The 19,050-nt window shown below is 43.3% G+C and overlaps 2 protein-coding genes across 7 annotated transcripts in view; one reads left to right on the plus strand and one right to left on the minus strand.

Annotated features, from left to right (window-relative positions):
* PITPNB (phosphatidylinositol transfer protein beta) overlaps positions 1–9,914 on the minus strand; it is a 61,309-nt gene extending 51,395 nt beyond the window's left edge. For both annotated transcript variants that reach the window (XM_086348525.1, XM_086348524.1), the window contains exons 1-3: positions 9,821–9,914; positions 5,008–5,038; positions 1,875–2,020 (exon numbers count right to left, since the gene is read on the minus strand). In XM_086348525.1, the coding sequence (XP_086204651.1) occupies positions 1,875–2,020; positions 5,008–5,038; positions 9,821–9,840 (197 nt within the window). In that variant the 5' untranslated portion in view covers positions 9,841–9,914. The remainder of the gene's footprint in view (positions 1–1,874; positions 2,021–5,007; positions 5,039–9,820) is intronic.
* LOC147355707 (uncharacterized) overlaps positions 6,849–19,050 on the plus strand; it is a 77,090-nt gene continuing 64,888 nt past the window's right edge. For 2 of the 5 annotated variants that reach the window (XM_086348513.1, XM_086348514.1), the window contains exon 1: positions 9,667–10,179. In XM_086348513.1, the coding sequence (XP_086204639.1) occupies positions 9,763–10,179 (417 nt within the window). In that variant the 5' untranslated portion in view covers positions 9,667–9,762. Of the gene's footprint in view, positions 10,180–19,050 lie in introns of all 5 variants that reach the window. The other 3 variants (XM_086348511.1, XM_086348512.1, XM_086348510.1) reach the window with 2 other exon arrangements.

Genomic DNA, 19,050 nt, shown 5'->3' on the forward strand with positions numbered 1-19,050 from the left:
CAAAGGTCCGTCTAGTCTATGGTTTTTCCAGTGGTCATGTATGGATGTGAGAGTTGGACTGTGAAGAAAGCTGAGCGCCGAAGAACGGATGCTTTTGAACTGTGGTGTTGGAGAAGACTCTTGAGAGTCCCTTGGACTGCAAGGAGATCCAACCAATCCATTCTAAAGGAGATCAGTCCTGGGTGTTCTTTGGAAGGAATGATGCTAAAGCTGAAACTCCAATACTTTCGCCACCTCATGCGAAGAGTTGACTCATTGGAAAAGACTCTGATGCTGGGAGGGATTGGGGGCAGGAGGAGAAGGGGACGACAGAGGATGAGATGGCTGGATGGAATCACCGATTCCATGGACATGAGTTTGAGTGATGTCTGGTAGTTGGTGATGGACAGGGAAGCCAGGCATGCTGCAATTCATGGAGTTGCAAAGAGTCGGACACGACTGAGCGACTGAACTGACTGAAGGTGCTAATGAATTAAAGAAACCATGAATAACACAGTTTCTGGATAATTCATTAATCAAAGTTATTGCCCTCACTCAGACCTACAGCAGAAGCAAAGAAATGCTGCGTTCTAAGATAACATCAAAGTAAAACTGAAGGTTCTACAAAGTGACAACCCACTTTATATTCATGTGTCATTATAAACAAAGCAACCGCCTTAAACTGAGAGAATTATGAAAAATAAGAATCATCACAGTTCATCCACAACTTTAAAAGGCTCTACAAAACCCCACCATGAATCAATATGAAGAGAAGAGAGCCAAGTGCAGAGCGATTCCCTCCACCTTTGATGAACTGGAGACTGGAGAGTACCAAGACACTCGTAAAACCATCACTGATCTTCTGCCCTTACGTAAGTATTAGTACGCATTTTCTATTTTAAAATATTTATACAAGAAAACAGAGATCAAACTGCCAAACTTAGAAGAACTGCAAACTAAGAGACAAAAACAATGAACAAAGGATCTGAACGGTCAAGTCACGCAATGAATTCAAAGGGCCAGTTAATACGAAAGATTTAACTTCACTGATAGAGAAATGCAAATTTAAACAAGAGGCTATTTTCTGTGCATCACATCGGCAAAAATTAAAAAGAAAATTATGGGGAAACGAATGCTCTCAAATTCTTGGAAGGCAATCTGGCAATAATACCAAAACTTTAAAAGAGCATGGACTTCCAGCAAACCTACTGTAACAAACTCCTTCCAGAGAAACAGGAGCCTATGGCATACAGATTTATGCACAGCCACCTTCACGGAAACATTACCTGCAACAGACAAGAAGGCAAACACCTCAACACCTAAATCAACTTATCGTTTAGAGAATGGGCAAGCAACCTGTGCTATGGCCACACCAAGACGTTCTACTCAGCTTTGAAAATAAGGAAACGGCATTAAATAACAACAAGGAAGGATGCTCACGACGTATCACTGCATGAAAATTAATGCAGAGTGCAGAACCGTGCGTGCGGCGTAGATCCCGTTTGCTGTGGACAAAAAGAAGTGACCCGGGTGACATTTTTATGTTTCTTAAAAATTTCTTTGAATACGTGTAGGAAATTATCTGCAGGAACAAATTTTAAGTTGTTTCTAGTTTCTCTCTAGGGATATGGATTTGTGATAACACGAGGTGGGTACTAAGCTTTTAACTTATCATTTTCTGTTTAAATTTCTTTAATAAGCAGACAGATCAATTCACAGTTTAAAAATAAAGGAGAGGAATGCTCTCAAAAATTAAAATGCAACATATTATCACAATGAAAATGACACCCAATAGTCAATTAGGTAGTTACATGCTTAATACGTGGCTGGATAGATAATCAAAGTGTGATTATTTAATATGACGACTAAGCACCAAACGCGAACACCCTGCTTACCTCTTTAGGTGATAAATTTTGTGTGTATACTGTCCCTTTTCTCCATCCTTTTCATAAGGTTCATTCTTTAAGACTTCAATTCCTTCTCCACCACCAGTCTCATTCTTACTGGCTTCTGCCACAGAGTAAAGCTGCCCAACCTGATACTGAAATATCAAAGAGTACAGAACTTCAGTAAGTCAGCAGGAACTGCAAAAACTTCCTGTGCTAAAATCTTTCTGCAGATACAGAAAAGCACATCCCAACCATTGAGCACATATGTCCCACATGAAAACATGACTCAGATGAGAAATTAGAATGTGTGGAGAGATGAACACCAGATGATCATAAAGCTTCAGGAAACGATAATGGTTTACAAGATTTCCATTATTTAGGAAAACTGTTAGTTACAAATATTCTGGTGCTTTAATACATACTATCCACTTGTTTCAATGTCAAGATGCATTTTTTTTTGAATAATAAATATATGTTCATATTTTCCAAATCATCTTCACATCTATGACATCTCACTTTATTTCACAAAATCCTAAAGAAGGTATGACAGGAATATATCTGTTACTTCTTCGCCAAAAAAGAAAGCTGAGCAATGAGAATACTGTTCTCAATAATGAGAAGGACTATAAAGTGACAATAAAAGCCGCAAATACAAAGAACCACTACAGTGCAAAGTTTAGTAGCCCTCTGGGGTCTTGTTTTGCATGCGTATGTCTGTGCTTGCCTGATTTGGCTCTGGTCCACCTAAACAGAAACAGTACTGGGTATCTAGGGTCTCAATTGTTAACTGTGAAGTTCTCCAGTAAAAGGAAACTGGTTTTAAAGTATAAATAAATGAGTATTACTTATAAATAAAAACGCAAGAAATTGCTGATAGTGCTTTCTCTTTGACTTTAAAGTGGATAAGAATTCTCACTGGCTTGCACCAACACCTGTGAGTGGACAGCACTATTCTATGCCCATCCGGAATTTCCAACAGTTCCAACAAATGATAAAAAGCAAAGTTCCTGCATTCTCATTTGTTTCAGTGACTCAATCAAGGCACCACCTCCAATCTCTTCAAATTTGGCTACATTTCTTCCTTCTAATGATGAGAGCCTGAAGAAATGTTTTTCTTTTTTTCCTCTTTTTTTTTTAAAGCATATTTTCAAAGAAAGGCTACCTCTAAAAACTAGTAATTCAAAACTAACATTTTATTTTGAGGAACAAAAAGTCAGGGTGGTTGTAAGCTCAGCAAATAGTCCTATCTAAAAAAGCCCATGGGAATATGATGGTATATTGACGGTTAATTCTCACACACACAAATTTGGAAAGGTTTAGGAAGCTGGAACCAAACAGATTTCTTAACTATGTCAAAAATCAGTTTTTGTAGAGATTTCAGACTGCAGAAAGGGCTGTCTTCTTCCTTCTGGTTTTATGACAGACCACCAGGGTGAGTCCAGGAATGCTACGATCCTTAAGTCCTTCAAAATACACTTTTCAACACTGCCGTATTTTAAAAATAGGACTAAAATGCCTCTAAGTCTGAGGATAAACCTGATCTTGGTTAGAAACAGAGTAACAAAAATTTACACAGAAACAACAGTGTTCAAAAATATGTTATTAGTGGAATGATAACTTGTCACATAACACTAGGCTTTCATTCTCATTTTTAAGAACTTAAACAACGACAGGAGGCATATTAAGTCTGAATATAACAAAAAGCTGAGATTATTCTGGGTGACAATAACAAGACTCAGAAAGATTTCAACAAGTTGATCCAACTAGCTGAAACAAAAAGCAAAAAACAAAAACAAATGTCAGTTTCCACATTCGAGTTCAAACAATTGTATAAGTAAAGATCTGGGGTGCCTGGCTTATCTGAGTGTTCTAATACATTTGAAACCTCAGACCCTCCTGTGGTACTTGTGGCTGTGTTCAAGTCTACAGGAAACAGCGCCAGACGGCTACTCGTTTTCAGTTCCTGCATTTTCTTTCTTCTGCCTGCCTTCTGTCAGCTGTCACATCTTAGGTTATCAGCTTGTTTTGTTCCACTTCCAATCCAGTGGTTCCAATTGAGTCTCGACTCTAGGAGCCCCAGATAACCAAGGAGTACAAGCTGTGAGCAAGTTGCAGGAGGACCCCAAGGCCTTTGTGGGTTTTGCTCCGTGGAACTTGATTTCTCAGGAGCCGTCTCTGCTTTTGTCTTCATTCCTAGCTGTACTACTGATAGCTGCGTCCACAAGACACGCAGCTTTCCGAACAGGTGATGCCTTTCTGTACCGTGTGCAGGTCGAGGGAGACGATGGCCTCTCACGCTCCCGTGCAGAAGACGGTTTTCGGCTGGGAGCAACAAGTACAGCACACGCAGCAGCGATGGGCCAGCAAGGAAGCCCAGAGGTGCCGTTACACCAGGCCACACGCACGTGCTAGGGACGCTTGACCTCGGGAGCGCAGGCAGAAAAGGCGGGAAGGAGGGCCAATAATGGGCCGGTGAGGAAGCCCAGAGGTGCCATTACGCCAGGCTACACGCACGTGCTGGGGACGCTTGACCTTGGGAGCGCAGGCAGAAAAGGCGGGACAGAGGGCCAATAATGGGCCGGTGAGGAAGCCCAGAGGTGCCATTACGCCAGGCCACATGCACGTGCTGGGGACACTTGACCTCGGGAGCGCAGGCAGAAAAGGTGGGACGAAGGGCCAAGGGGAGGAGACACAACTGCCAGAAGCTACCCTGAAGGGTCACCATGGATAAGAGAGAACAGGCTTCCTTCCTTCCCTTTCTGCTCAAGTGGAAGAAACTGTAAACAGTAGGCAGACTTCACAGGAAAGCAGATTTTGGTTTAAAGTAACAAGAAATGTTTAAAATATCCAACAGTAAAGTAGGCGGTTTCTCCAAGCAGCCAGTGACTTAACCCTGAAGTGCCCAGGCTGCAGCTGGAACCTCCATTCTCTGACACGGTGCAGACAGAATCCCTGCACCGGACAGGTTAGCCAGCGCGCTCAGACTCTTCCAAAAGCAGCCAGGGTAACGACAGATATTCATTTACAATTAATTATCTCTAACACATCACAACTCACTGTCGCATACGGCCAAGTAAAGAGAAATGAAAATACTACCTCAGATTAGCATACCAAAATGAATTATGTAAGCAAGACTTACCTCCTGAACCGAACATGGCAGAACCACACGGCTAAAAAGACAAAAGGATAACAAACGTTACACACGAAGTGGCTGGCTTTAAAACTCATCTCCGCGATTAAAAGACCTTTTGCTTTAAATGCAATGACAGCATAGGACAAGATGTCATTTATGGAAGAGGGTCCTCGCATTGACTACAGATCCAAATAAGAGTTTTTAAACTGGGGGAATAAAACTACCCATTGCTGACTCTCAACAATCACTTACATGTAGCATCCACGTTATACCAGGACCCCAAAATGCAGTTGCAGAGATTCTTGCGAGGAGTAAAGGAACAAGAGGAAACTCATCACTGAAAATTGCAGGGTACACGATGTATCATTTGTAGACTGTCTGGTCAGGCTGCCCTCAAGAAATTTTTAATATGGTTTCATTCTCCATCTATACACTATGCATTTTGTTTTTATGGTACTTTCTCACAGAATTCATGTCTTGCATCTCACGAATGAATGCCTCCAAAAACTGCTCCCTACTACGCAATTATTGCTCAGTCTTATTGAAAAAACCACGTAAAACATCCTATAGACTTACTTTACCATGGAAAATACTTTGAACCTGATAAATACAACCCCTTTCAGTGCGGATTCACCATGAGGTTGCTTTGTTTGACCTTGTCCAAGAGTCTGTTCCTGTACATACAAGAGGACTAGGACAGAGACATAATACTCCTAAAGATCAATTCCAAAAAAGAATTCTGTGAGTTATATCAGGATATTGCATTTTATCTCCAGATTTTTTTAGGGAACTACTCTCATACTTAGTTCCACAAGAAGGTCTGAAAACCAAGGCCATCCCCGAATATCAAATGTCTCATGGTCCAAGAGGGCAACTCCCCACCCCACCCCACCCACCCTGCCAGCCCAACCTGGTCATTCTTAAGACTGTTCCCTCCTACCATCTAACTACCATAGCAATGCCACTTAAAATCTTATTTTAACTCTACTTTAAGGAGAGGAAAAAAATACCACAGGCTTCACCTCAATTTTCATTTTACAGGAAATTCCCAATAGTTTTCTTCACTCCAACTTCTCTTCAGCTGCACTTTGTATCTGTTGCTCTCTCCTCAGTCTTCCTCAAACACTGATACTTGAGTGCTCACATCACCTTAATCTCTACCACGTATCTCCTGTTATCCCTCCCTCCTCCTTGACTACTGGGGGTCACTCATCACCCTGTCATTCTGATAATGATCGTCTAAAGACAATGAAGGTTCTCCAAGTCACAGTGGTTGCTAATTTCTTCTCATCAAGAACAAACTTGTACAAAAGCCTTCCAATACCTAATCATTTATTTCAGCTGTCTTCTCGGGGTACGCACTAACATGCTCACCGTCTCAGTAACAGAAAATAAGACCAGGTGGAGAGGTGCAGTGGACTGGGGGGAAGACTATGATATAGGCTGGGAGCCTATTTTGGGAGATTAAGACAAAGACACAGGTTGGGAGCATACTTTCAGGACCTGGAATACAATGGTACGAAATCTATTACATTTATTCAACAACAGAGAATTCTGGAAAGTTGTTTCAAAAAGTAAGCAACATAGCTATCGCTAACACGTCCTCTTAGGTGCTTAAAGACAGTGAGAAGCAGGAGCCATCTTTTGGGAGGCAGGGCAAGGATTAACAAAGACCCAAAGGAGGACGCTCCGTGTACTGAGGAGCCTGGAAGGCTCTCCGTGGATCTATGACTCACACCAACACACACAGGAGAACTCTGAGGAGCCTGGAGGGCTACAGTCCATGACTCACACTCAGTCCATGCGTCCATGACTGACACTGAGACACACACACAGGAGAACTTGGGCTACAGTCAATGTATCCATGACTCACACTCTCACACTCACACACACACACAGAACGCTGGGCTGCAGAGGAAGTCGAAGGAACGAATAGAAAGGAAACAGTTAAAGACTTCCCTTAAGTTTCACAAAACCAAGAATCACTGCTGAATAATTTTACTAATAGGGAAAACTTACTTCACAAAATGAAAGTGACTGATTATGACATTCTGAATGAATGACGAGTCAAGTAACTTCAAGATTTAAGAAAAAGTAAGAGAGATATGAAACAGGCTTTAATTTTGCATTATTATTCTAAACGCAATATTCAACTTTTACACCACTTCGAAAATTTTCAAACTTCTCTGAAAACTGTTATGAAAATACTTTTGCAAATCACACAACCTACTAGTTCTTTAAAACCAGGATTTTATGCTAATGGAAATTTCACCTACTGCTTAAATAACAACTTGAAGGTAACTCCCCATCCTGAAAAAGTTATTTCTAACCTTTTAATTCATGTCAAAAATAGCTGGCATTTTTAAAGACAACAAACATTTGCCAAAGTATATTACAGTTTACCAACAGCCTTACATAGGGATGACCCACCTATTCATTGCTCCTGACCAAGGACAATTTTAGAAAACTGACAGGTGAGTAGGAAGAATCTTTTTTTTTCATTAGACAACACTGAGTTCTTACAGTGTGCTAGACTAGATGCTATGCTGGATACCAGGAATACTTGAATAAGAAACAGCCTCTGACCTCAAAAAATCTAGGAGAAAAATGGGAATTCCCTGGCAGCCCTGTGGTAAGGACCCTGAGCGTCCACTGCCAAGGGCCCAGGTTCAATCCCAGGTTAGGAAACTAAGATCCCACAAGCCACACGGGACAGACAAAAAAAGAAGACTTTAGGAGGGAAATCAAATCTAGGGGAGACACAGGTGAGGAGTGGACTGAGAATTCCTTCAGAAAAAAGTATTACACCTTGAGCATAATTCAACATTGGTTTCTCAGTACATTAAAATTATAAAGAAAGTAATGATTCACAAAAAGCATAATATGCAAATTCCCAATGAGAACTGCTTTCCATGATTTAGCCTGACACTACTCACGTAACTGTCAAAGGGACCTACTGAATACAATTCACATTATAGAAAGGAGGAAGTAACTCTAATAAAAGAAAAATTACTAGATCTGCAACCCAAAATTAGTTCCGCAACTTACTTGCTGTGTGACTTGGGCTAAGTCAATTTTCTCTTATTTCCTCCAGAAGTCTTAACACCTGCCAACTACAGACACTACAAAAATTTCAGAGTAATAAATGAGCTAACACTTTCATGCTACATGATACAAATGAAATGGAAGAGAATTATTTTTAATTTAATAAAATTTTAACTAAAAACTTGTCTTTTCTCAGGATCGCTGTCACTGACTAAAGTTAGAATGTTTCATTCATTTCTTTAACAAATATTTATTGAACATTTACTATGTGCCTGAGACTTCAAGAATTGGGAATACGAGAGTGAGCAAAATAGACAAATTCATGGAGTTTATGTACAGTGAGAGAATACATCCAGTAACAGAGAAGCACGTTAGATGGTGATAGCTCTATGAAGAACAATGAAGCCGGAAAAGCAAACACCAAACCGTGCGGGTTGCAAGTGGATCTTCAGAAAGAGATTCCAAGAAAGTGATATTTAACCAAAGACCTGAAAAGGCGTGAATTAGTAAAATGAGGGTAGAGTTCTTCACCCAGAGGCAAGAGCAAGCAGAAAGGCCCTGAACTGAGCTTATTTTCCTGGAGTAGTGAAGGAACAGAAAGAAACCTTGTGAGCTTGGAAAGGGCAAGGGAAGGGCTGTAACTGAAATCAGAACAAAATAGTGGTTAAAACCTCCCAGGGTATCTATCCTAAAGGCGTTGGCTTTTACTCTCAGTGAGATAAGGGGGTCCGGAAGATTTTTAAGCAGAGAAGCGACAGGAGTGACTTTTAAAAAGAAATCTGACCTAACACTAAAAATAAGCTGTCTGGAAGTAGCTAAATTAAGCCAAAAATTTCAAAAGTTTATAATGAAAAGAGCATTTGAAACACCCAAGAATGGGCCACACTAGAAATCCCCAGTTGCCCAAACAGTGGCTGACATGAACCAGCTGTGACAGCGGAACACTCGCTGCCAACCAGATTTCCTGCGATCAGTAGTCACAGTCCTTGCCGGTAGGAAATGCCTTAACTTTTCAACAAAACCACGTAGCTGGTCTGATGCACCTGGGAACCCTTCCATACGACCGACCACGTGTTAACGCCTCATCTAAACCCGGGGGAAGTCCATGGAGCCCAGAGTGTCATCCCATCTTCAAGATGTGGAAACTGAGACTCAAGAGCAGAGAGATGGCTCTCTCGGGATAGGGAGAGCTTCGCTTCCTAGCGAAGACAGGTTTTTCCCGACTCCCAGCTCCTGCAGGAACTTCGGGGCGCCTACGTCCCACCTCGAGCCTCCGACCACCAGGGCAGCCTTTAGCTGGCAAGCCCACCTCCCGCGGGTTACAGGCAAGTTCCGCCCCGGGCATGACAAATCACAGACCCATCGCGTCTCCCCCGCACCCTCGGGCTTCGGCTGCGGGTGGGCCCAGTCTCAGACTGGGGTGGGGGGGGGGCGGTTGGGGAGAAGGCGGGTCCCAGCGGAAACTCCCCGCCGCGCCCGCCGGAGCCACGCGCTCGGGCCGGGACCCTGCCTCCTCCGCCCCTGGGGTGGGAGGGGGTGGGGAGAGGGCGGCACTGTTACCACGGTAACAGCGCTGGGGGTGGGGGAAGCGGGCAGCGCACCGCTGAGGGGCCTCAGGCGGGCCGGGGGCGCCTGCCGGCGGGAGGGGGCGCACGCTGAGAGCGGTCGGCCCCGCGGTTCGCTCCTTCTTAGGAATATTCTGCCACTTCTCAGTCAATGGATCCCCCACCGCTGCCGCCCCGGAACCTCGCTCACGCCCACGGGTCCCACTCACAATTCTTTAATCAGCACCATCTTTCCGGAACCCGTTCACAGCTGCCGCCGCCTCTACCTCTACCACCACCGCCGCCGCTGCCGCCGCCGCTACCGCCTCTCAAAGCGCCTGCGCGGCTCCGCCCCCTGCCGTCCCAGCCGCCGCGGCGCCTGCGCGTCCACACCCTTCCGCCGCGACCCGTCGCGTCAGCGCGCGAGAGGAGCTGGCCCCGCCCCAGTCCCGCGCCCCGCCCTGGGCGCGCGAAGGTTCGTCTGCGGCTGCGCGGGCTCAGCGCGTGTTGGCCTGTCTCCCGGCGGCGGCTCGTGTTTCCAGTCTGGTTCTATCGAGGGAGGGGAGGTCAGTGCAGCCTGCGCTCTCTGGTGAGTTTTCCGAGTCCGTTCCGTGAAGTTGTTTTCTGATGAGAAGAGCTCAACTTTCTCTCACCGCTTTTGAGAGGAGGCCGCCTTCTTGACGGACGCCTCCGTTGCGAAGTCCGCGTTAAAGACTCGAGTCTGAGAAGGGTTGGTCCGGTGGGGGGTTTGCGCGCCGGTTCCACAGACCTAGACGCGCGCTGCGGGCAACTGTGGCCGCACGAGTTCCCAAAGTCCACATCCCCTACCCTTGGGTCCAGAATTCCGGCCGTGGCTGTGGCCCGACCGCGGGGGCGTCCCACCGTCCCGCCCAGCTCCCCGCGGGGAAAGGGAGTGCGCGTCCTTAGGACCCGGGAACGGGGCCGGTTGTGAGGAGACGCTAGCGGGTCCCGATGAAGCCCCCACACGACCCGGGCTCCAGCCGGGAGCCAGGAGGTGGCCGTAGGAGGAGTTGTAGCTGGGTCACTCGCGTGCTCAGTGCCAGGCACAGGTATAAGCCCTGGGTGCAACCACCAAAACAGATACTGTCCCTGTCCCTCACTTGGAAACAAGAGAATTGGGCGTCGTGGAAAGTACTAGTCCAGGAATAAGATAACACGGACTGGTGGGGGAGGCCGACTAATCAAGGGAAGAAGGGCTCTCAGGAGGCCACTGTTGTGATAAATAGCCCAGACTTTATTTTGGGGGGCTCCAAAACCACTGCAGATGGTGACTGCAGCCATGGAATTAAAAGACTCTTACTCTTTGGAAGAAAAGTTATGACCAACCTAGACAGCATATTAAAAAGCGGACATATTACTTTGCCAGCAAAGGTCCGTCTAGTCAAGGCTATGGTTTTTCCAGTGGTCATGTGTGCCTGTGAGAGTTGGACCATAAAGAAAGCTGAGCACCGAAGAATTGATGCTTTTGAACTGTGGCGTTGGAGAAGACTCTTGAGAGTACCTTGGCCAGCAAGGAGATCCAACCAGTCCATCCTAAAGAAAACCAGTCCTTAATATTCATTGGAAGGACTGATGTTGAAGCTGAAACTCCAATACTTTGGCCTCCTGATGCAAAGAACTGACTCATTGGACAAGACCCTGATGCTGGGAAAGATTGAATGTGGGAGGAGAAGGGGATGACAGAGGATGAGATGGTTGGATGGCATCATGGACTCAATAGTCGTGAGTTTGGGTAAACTCCAGGAGTTGGTGAGGGAGGCCTGGCATGCTGCAGTCCATGAGGTCGCAAAGAGCCGGAGGCGACTGAGCGACTGAACTGAACTGTGAAGTTCGGGAGGCATCCTGTCCTAGTTAGAGGAAAATAGACCGTAAGGCTGAAATTCGCTTAGGGGTAGTAGTTGAGGAGCAGGTGGAAGCCAGGTGTGGCTAGAAGGTCTTAAGTAAGGGGAGGGGACAGAAGCTGGGACTAAATAGATCGTAAAGAGTTTACCTTGTATTCTAAGAACCATTGGAAGCTGTTGGAAGGTTATTAACAGAATATTAAAAGAGTAATAAAACACTTATATATAAACCTATATAAAATACACCCAGTGAAGTTAGGACTGCCTCCAAGAAAAGTAATAGTAGTGAAATATTTGTCGAAAGTTGGAAACTGCCCCCTATGGTAGTCCCTGGGATTGCCTGGGTTTCTGTGATGTGTGAAGCATTGTGCTAGTTATTGTGATGATGAGGATTCAGGGAAACACATGCTGTTACTTTGGGGGAGCTTAGAAAGTGGCAGTCACTTCTACTGATCAGGCCTCTGTTATATGCCAAGTACTGTGTTAGGTAATGGAAATGTTTGTCTCATTTCATCCTTAGAACAACATTAGGAGATAGGTGTTTTAGCACGCTTTTAAAAGGAAAAAAAAGTGTTCCGCAAGCCAAGTTAAGTGACTTGGGCAAAAGTCACTCAACTAGCTTGTTTACAGAGCCAAGTTTCAAATCTAGGTTTTAAAATTTTCAAAATCTCTTTCCAGTACACTGACTTTTTTCTAAATAAAAATGAAAAGTTGAGGCATGTAGGCAATATTTAAGACAAATCATTGTTCTCAGTTATAGGTGATACTTAAGGGTGAGAATAGACAGTCTACCATTTGAATACGGTAGTGCTGAACAAGAGCACTAGGAGGTGCATTTTAAGGTCCAAGGAGATAATATTGGATCAGTCACAAGGTTCATCGGGGTTTTCATAGCATTGTGCAACTAACTACTCTAAGTGAATTTCAGCTTCATAGTCTGTTTTCCTCTAATTGGGACTCCTCCCTCATCTTCACAGGCTGGGCTGTTTGTAACATGAGGCTCAACTGTTGCCTTCTGAGAGTACTTCCCTTGATTACTCTGCCTCCCCCACACTGTATGGTTGTAAAATAAAAGAGTGTGTGCTGGGTGGAGCATAACTCTGAACTAGTATACAGTATTAACACTGTCTCTTTCCACAATGGAGGAGTCATGGTAAAACACTTAATTGAAAAGCACAAGATAAAGAAATCAACCAGTTTAGATGTATGTATTGAGGGAAACAACATGCTAATCCAAAATTAACTAGTTTGATAGAAAACATGAAATCTGTGTAACTAAATATCTGTACATTACATCTGCTAAAGAGATTAAAATGGCAGAATGAGGAAATATTGAAGAGAGCAGGAAAGACGAACCATCGCCTAAAATGAGAAAGAAGGAAATATAAAGAAAAAGACTGTTACATGGGGAAAAAATAAGCTAATGGGCTGTGTGGCATTTTCTTGTTTTAAAACTAAAAAAAAAACAAACTAAAGATGCTGCATCTGGTACATTTTTGCAAATATGAACCCACAGTGGGATGTAACTTATTCGTAATTATTTCTGGTTCTATAAAAGGTCCTCCTCCTTTAAGCCTAATGTCTGTTGATCTTTGTTCTAACTTTCATCCTTCAACAAAGGTAACCTTTACACACAAGATGTCCGAATTTAATTCTGGAAGCCTCCTGTAACCACCAGCCGCATTACTTCTCTTGTAAATGTTCTGGAACAAAGAGCTCGTTATAGTTAGAATGGTGGTAGATTTTACTGAGGCAAGCCAAAAGGTTTCTGATTATAGCAATGTTTGGACCATTTATGCGCTAGTTAATAAGGTGCAACTCGGGTCAAAGAAATTTGGATGGTCCTTCAGATATTATAAGTGAATATGGCCTGGTTTTGCCCCTAAAGAGAAGTTTTTAACCTGGATTCCAAAAGCTTTTTAGTGTTTGCTCCCAGGAAATTTGTGAACCAGTGAGATTGTGTATATTTCATGCCTGTGTACATTTTTCTAGGGGTGCCGTCCATAGCTTTTATTTGCTTTTCTTACTCTGCATTTTGCCATCCTCTTTTCTTTATCGTCTCCCCATTCTAGAATTATCTTGATTGAGATATTGTTATTAAAGAGTTATTTCCAAGAACGCTTTAATATGGTCAAACATTAGCACGTAGGTCGTAACATTGTACTGCTGTGGGAGAGACAGGATTGGGCCTTGCAGTGGAAAGCCCTTGGTCTGAATCCTGGCTCTGCCACTAGCTGACTGTTTATACCCTGAGTAAATCATTTAATTTCAGATGCAGTTTATTCATCTATTTAAAAAAAAGGAGCTACTGATATCTACAACCTAGATTTGTTGCGAGGAATATCAGATATGAAGTGTATCTTACACATTACCTGATATGTATTAGGGTTTCAGTGAATGGGAATCATTTAAAGTTTTTGGTTGTGCAGGGTCTTCGTTGCTGTGCGTGGGCTTTCTCTGGTTGCCGTGAGCGGGAGCTCCTGTCTAGCTGCAGTGTGCAGGCTCCTTGTTGCAAAGGTTTCTCTTATTGCTGTTGGAGCTCAGGCTCAGTAGTTGAGGCGCATGAGTTTAGCTGCTCCACGGTGTGTGAGATCTTTTCCGACCAGGGATCAAACCCATGTCTCCTGCATTGGCGGGTGAATTCTTCACCCCTGAGCCACCAGGGAAGCCGCAGGAATTATTTTAAAACCTACAGCTTTCAGAGAGCAGAACAGTAATTTTTTTTTTTTTTTTTTTTTAAGGTAAGAACCTCTTTTCTAGAACTTTTTTTTTTTTTTGGCTGTGCTGCGTCTTCCTTGCTGCACTGGGGCTTTCTTTTGTTGCAGCGACTGGGGGCTACTCTTACTTGCCGTGTACGGGCTTCTCATTGTGGTGTCTGCTCCTGTTGTGGAGCACAAGCTCATGGACTCAGCAGTTGTGGTGTACGGGCTTAGTAGCCCCTTGATGTGGGATCTTCCCGGACCAGGGATGTAACTGGTGTTCCTTGCATTGGCATGCAGATTTCTTAACCACTGGACCACCAGGGAAGTCCATAATTTAAATTAAGATATAAGTAAGTTCCTCCCCACTCCCTCCATCCCTAGGGTAACTACTGTCATTAATCACTATTCATCCTAATGCATGAATTGGAATGCATATATGTGTATGTACATTCCTGGTGGCTATAAGCAAAGAATCTACCTGCAATGCAGGAGATTCGGGTTCAATCCCTGGGTCAGGAAGATCCCCTGGAGGAAGGAAGAAATGGCAACCCACTCCAGTATTCTTGCTTGGAGAAGCCCATGGACAGAGAAGCCTGGTGGGCTACAGCCCATGGGGTCGCACAAGAGTCAGACACAACTTATCAGCTGAACAACAAAATTAGTGTGTGTAGCGACACGTGGTTGTGCACCTTTTCACCTGCAGTTTATAGTAGTATGCATTTCTGTTCTTTGTTGCACCAGCATTTGGTATTGTCAGAGTTTTTCATTTTTTACCATTTTATTGGTTTTAAAATGCTATCTTGGTCACTTTGCATTTTTCTACGGGAAGAGGATCTTTTCATGTTGACTGGCCATGTTCTTAACCTTTGCTCATGTTCCTGTTAGTTTTGTTGTGGTGACTGTTCTGTGCGTTGTAGCATGTTCCACAACATCACTGACGTCTGTCCGTTAGAGGCCAGTAGCACAGCTCCAGTCGTGACAGTCCAGACATTGCCCAGTGTCCCCTGTGCGGCAGAATTGCCCCCGGTGGAGAGCCACGGGTTTATAGTGACTCGTGTGCAGAGTGATTTGTCTTTAAGAAAACTTTGTCACAGTAACATTTTTGAGGTTGGTATTATATGCCAGGTGCTAAGTGTTTCTAGAGTTTTCATATCATTGATATACAGTTGACCCTTGAACAACACATGTTTAATCTTCGGGTCCATTTATAAACATTTCTTTCAGTAGTAAATGCAGTACTGCACAATCCTCGGTTGAACACACAGATGTGGAACTTCAGATATGGAGGGCCATTGGTAGGATTTGAGTGTCCTTGGATTTTGTTACTCATAGCTGGTCCTGGAACCAGTTCCCCATGGATACTGAGGGATGACTGTGCTATAGCCTTATTTGTTTCTGGCTTTTTACACTCAGGGTTTTTGAGATTCATTAATGTTGTATATAGTTCAGTTCTTTTCATTGCTGAGTGATATTCCTTTGTGTGGATATATCAGACTTTGTTTACCATTTGCTTGGTGAACGTTTGAGTTCTTCCCAGGGTTTGGCCATTATAAATAAAGCTCCAATGAATATTTTTACAAAAGTCTTTCTGCAGATATGTTTTCATTTATCTTGGGAAAATTTCCCTTGAATCATAAAGGAAGTGGACATTTAGCTCTGGGACAGACTGCCAGTAGATTTGTGAAGTGGTTGTGCTCACACAGTAAAACATCTGCCTGCAATGCAGGAGACCCAGGTTTGATCCCTGGGTTGAGAAAATCCCCTGAAGAAGGAAATGACCACCCACTCCAGAATTCTTGCCTGGAGAATTTCATGGACAAAAGAGCCTGGCGGGCTACAGTCCATGCAGTTGCAAAGAGCGGACACAATTGAGTGAATAACACACTTGCTGTTTTACATCCCCACCAGCAATGTATGAGAGTTCAGTTATTCACAGCCCTTTCCGCACTCGTTAGCCATTCTAGTGGATATGTTGTGGTGTCTAGTTGCAGTTTAATTTGCAGTCCTCTGAAGACTAATGATGTTGAGTACTTTTTCTTGTATTTATCAGTCGTTTGTATATCTTTTGTGAAGTGACTGTTTAAATATTTTACCCATTTTAAAATTGATTTTCTTTTTATTATTGAGTCATAACAGTTCTTTATGCTAGATACAAGCTCTTTCTTAGACGTATTTGTTGTGAATACTTGTGGCAGCTTGGCTTTTCATTTTCTTCATGGTATATTTCAAACAAATTTTAAATTCCAAGGAAGTCTGATTTTTTCCTTTAATGTTTTGTGCTTTTTGTGTCCTACCTAAGAAATCTCTACCTACCTCAAAGTCACAGAGATCGTATTTTGTGTTTTCTTCTAGAAGTTTTAAAGTTTTACCTTTTTACATTTAGGTCTGATCCTTTTCCTTTTTTTAATATCCTTTATTTTATTATAAGGCCTTTTCCTTTTTTTATTGTGAAATGTACATAACTTATTATCTTAACTATTTTTAATTTCATAATGTTTTGAGTCCATCTTCATAGCTCTTCTTATTTTGTAAAACTAAAACTCTCTGCCTATTAGGCAGTAACTCTCCACTCCCCTTCTCCCCAGCCCCTGACAAGCACCATTCTCCTTTCTGTCTATATGATTTTGACTACTGTGAATATCATATAAGTGGAATCATTCGGTATTTGTCTTTTTGTAACTGGCTTCTTATTTCACTTAGCATATTGTAGTCTGTGTCAGAATCTCCTTCTGTTTTTAAGGCTGAATGATATTTCATTGTATGGGTATACTACGTTTTCGTTATTCATTCATCTGTTGATGGACAGTGGGTTGCTTTCACCTTTTGGTTGTTGAGAATACAGGCATACCTCTCAGATAATGCAGATTTGATTCCCAACCACCTCAGTATAAAGTGAATGTCAAAATAAATCAAGTCGTGAGTTTTTTGGTTTCCCAGCCTATTTAAAAGTTATATACTATATGATAGTCTAGTAAGTGTGCGATAACATTATGTCTTAAAACATGTACATACCTTAGTTAAAAAATACTTTATTGCTAAAAAATGCTAGCCATCTTCTGAGCCTTCATTGAGTTTTTTTGGCTGGGTCCTGTCTTCCTTGCAACATGTGGGATCATTGGTTGCAGTGAGCAGGCTTAGTTGCCCCATGGCCTGTGGAATCTTAGTCCCCTGACCAGCCCCCTGTATTGCAGGATGAATTCTTAACCACTGCACCACCAAGGAAGTCTCAAGTTTTCATCTTTTTGCTGGTGGAGGATCTTGCCTCGATGTTGATGACTGTTGACCGATCAGGGTGGTGGTTATCGAAGGCTAGGGTGGCTTGTGGCACCCTAAAACAGCAATGAAGTTTGACACATCAGTTGACTCTTCCTTTCACAAATGATTTCTCGGTAGCATGCAATGCTGTTTGGTAGCATTTTACCCAAAGGAGAACTTCTTTCAAAATTGGAGTCATCTTCTCAAACCCTGCTACTGCTTTATCAATTAAATTTATGTACTGTTCTAAATCTTTTGTTGTCTCTTCAGTAATCTTCACAACATCTTTACCAGGTGTAGCTGCTAAGCTGCTGCTGCTAAGTCACTTCAGTTGTGTCCGACTCTGTGTGACCCCATAGATGGCAGCCCACCAGGCTCCTCCGTCCCTGGGATTCTCCAGGCAAGAACACTGGCGTGGGTTGCCATTTCCTTCTCCAATGCATGAAAGTGAAAAGTGAAAGTGAAGTTGCTCAGTCGTGTCCGACTCTTAGCAACCCCGTAGACTGCAGCCCACCAGGCTCCTCCGTCCATGGGATTTTCCAGGCAAGAGTACTGGAGTAGGGTACCACTGCCTTCTCCGTACCAGGTGTAGATTCTATCTCAAAAAACTACTTTCTTTGTTCATCCATAGGAAGAAACTCCTCCTCAGAGTTTTGTCATGAGATTGCAGCAATTTAATCACATCTTCAGGCTCCACTTCTAGTTCTCTTACTATTTCTGCCACCTCTGCAGTAACTTCCTCCAATGGAAGTCTTAAACCCCTCAAAAATCATCCATGAGGTCTGGAATCAACTTCTTCTAAGCCCTGTTAATGATGTTTTGACCTCTTTCCCTGAATCACAGACATTCTTAGAGGCATCTAGATGGTGAATCTTAAGGCAGGTATAGACTTAACTGTATTTCTTAAATAGTAATACTTGAAAATTGATTCCTTGATCCATGGGCTGTAGAGTGGATGTTATGTTAGTAGGCATGAAGGCAACATTAATCTTGCTGTACATCTTCAGAGCTCTTGAGGACCAGATTCATTGTCAGTGAGCAGTAGTACTTTGAAAGGAACCTTTTTTTTTTTTGAGCACTAGGTCTCAGTAAACCATATTGTAAACAGATGTCCTGTCATCCAGGTGTTGCTGCTCCATTAGTAGAGCACAGGCAGAGTTGATTTAGCATAATTTTTAACAGTCCTAGGATTTTTGAAATGGTCAATGAGCATTGGTTTCAACTTCAAGTCACCAGGTGTGTTAACCCCTAACAAGGGAGTCAGCCTGTCCTTTGAAGCCTGGCATTGACTTTTGGTGTCTACTTATGAAAATCCTGTATGGATGTAAGAGTTGGACTATAAAGACATCTGAGCACCAAAGAATTGATGCTTTTGAGCTGTGGTGTTGGAGAAGACTCTTGAGAGTCCCTTGGACTGCAAGGAGATCAAACCAGTCCATCCTAAAGGAAATCAGCCCTGAATATTCATTGGAAGGACTGATGCTGAAGCTGAAACTCCAATACTCTGGCCACCTGATGTGTGAAGAGCTGACTCATTGGAAAAGACCCTGATGCTGGGAAAGAATGAGGGGAGAAGGGGAGAACAGAGGAGGAGATGGTGGATGGCATCACCTACTCAATGGACATGAGTTTAAGCAAGCT

Source organism: Bos grunniens, chromosome 17 (assembly GCF_055505025.1).
Source record: "Bos grunniens cultivar Pamir isolate PY7600 chromosome 17, Bosgru_T2T1.0, whole genome shotgun sequence".
NCBI lineage: Eukaryota > Metazoa > Chordata > Mammalia > Artiodactyla > Bovidae > Bos > Bos grunniens.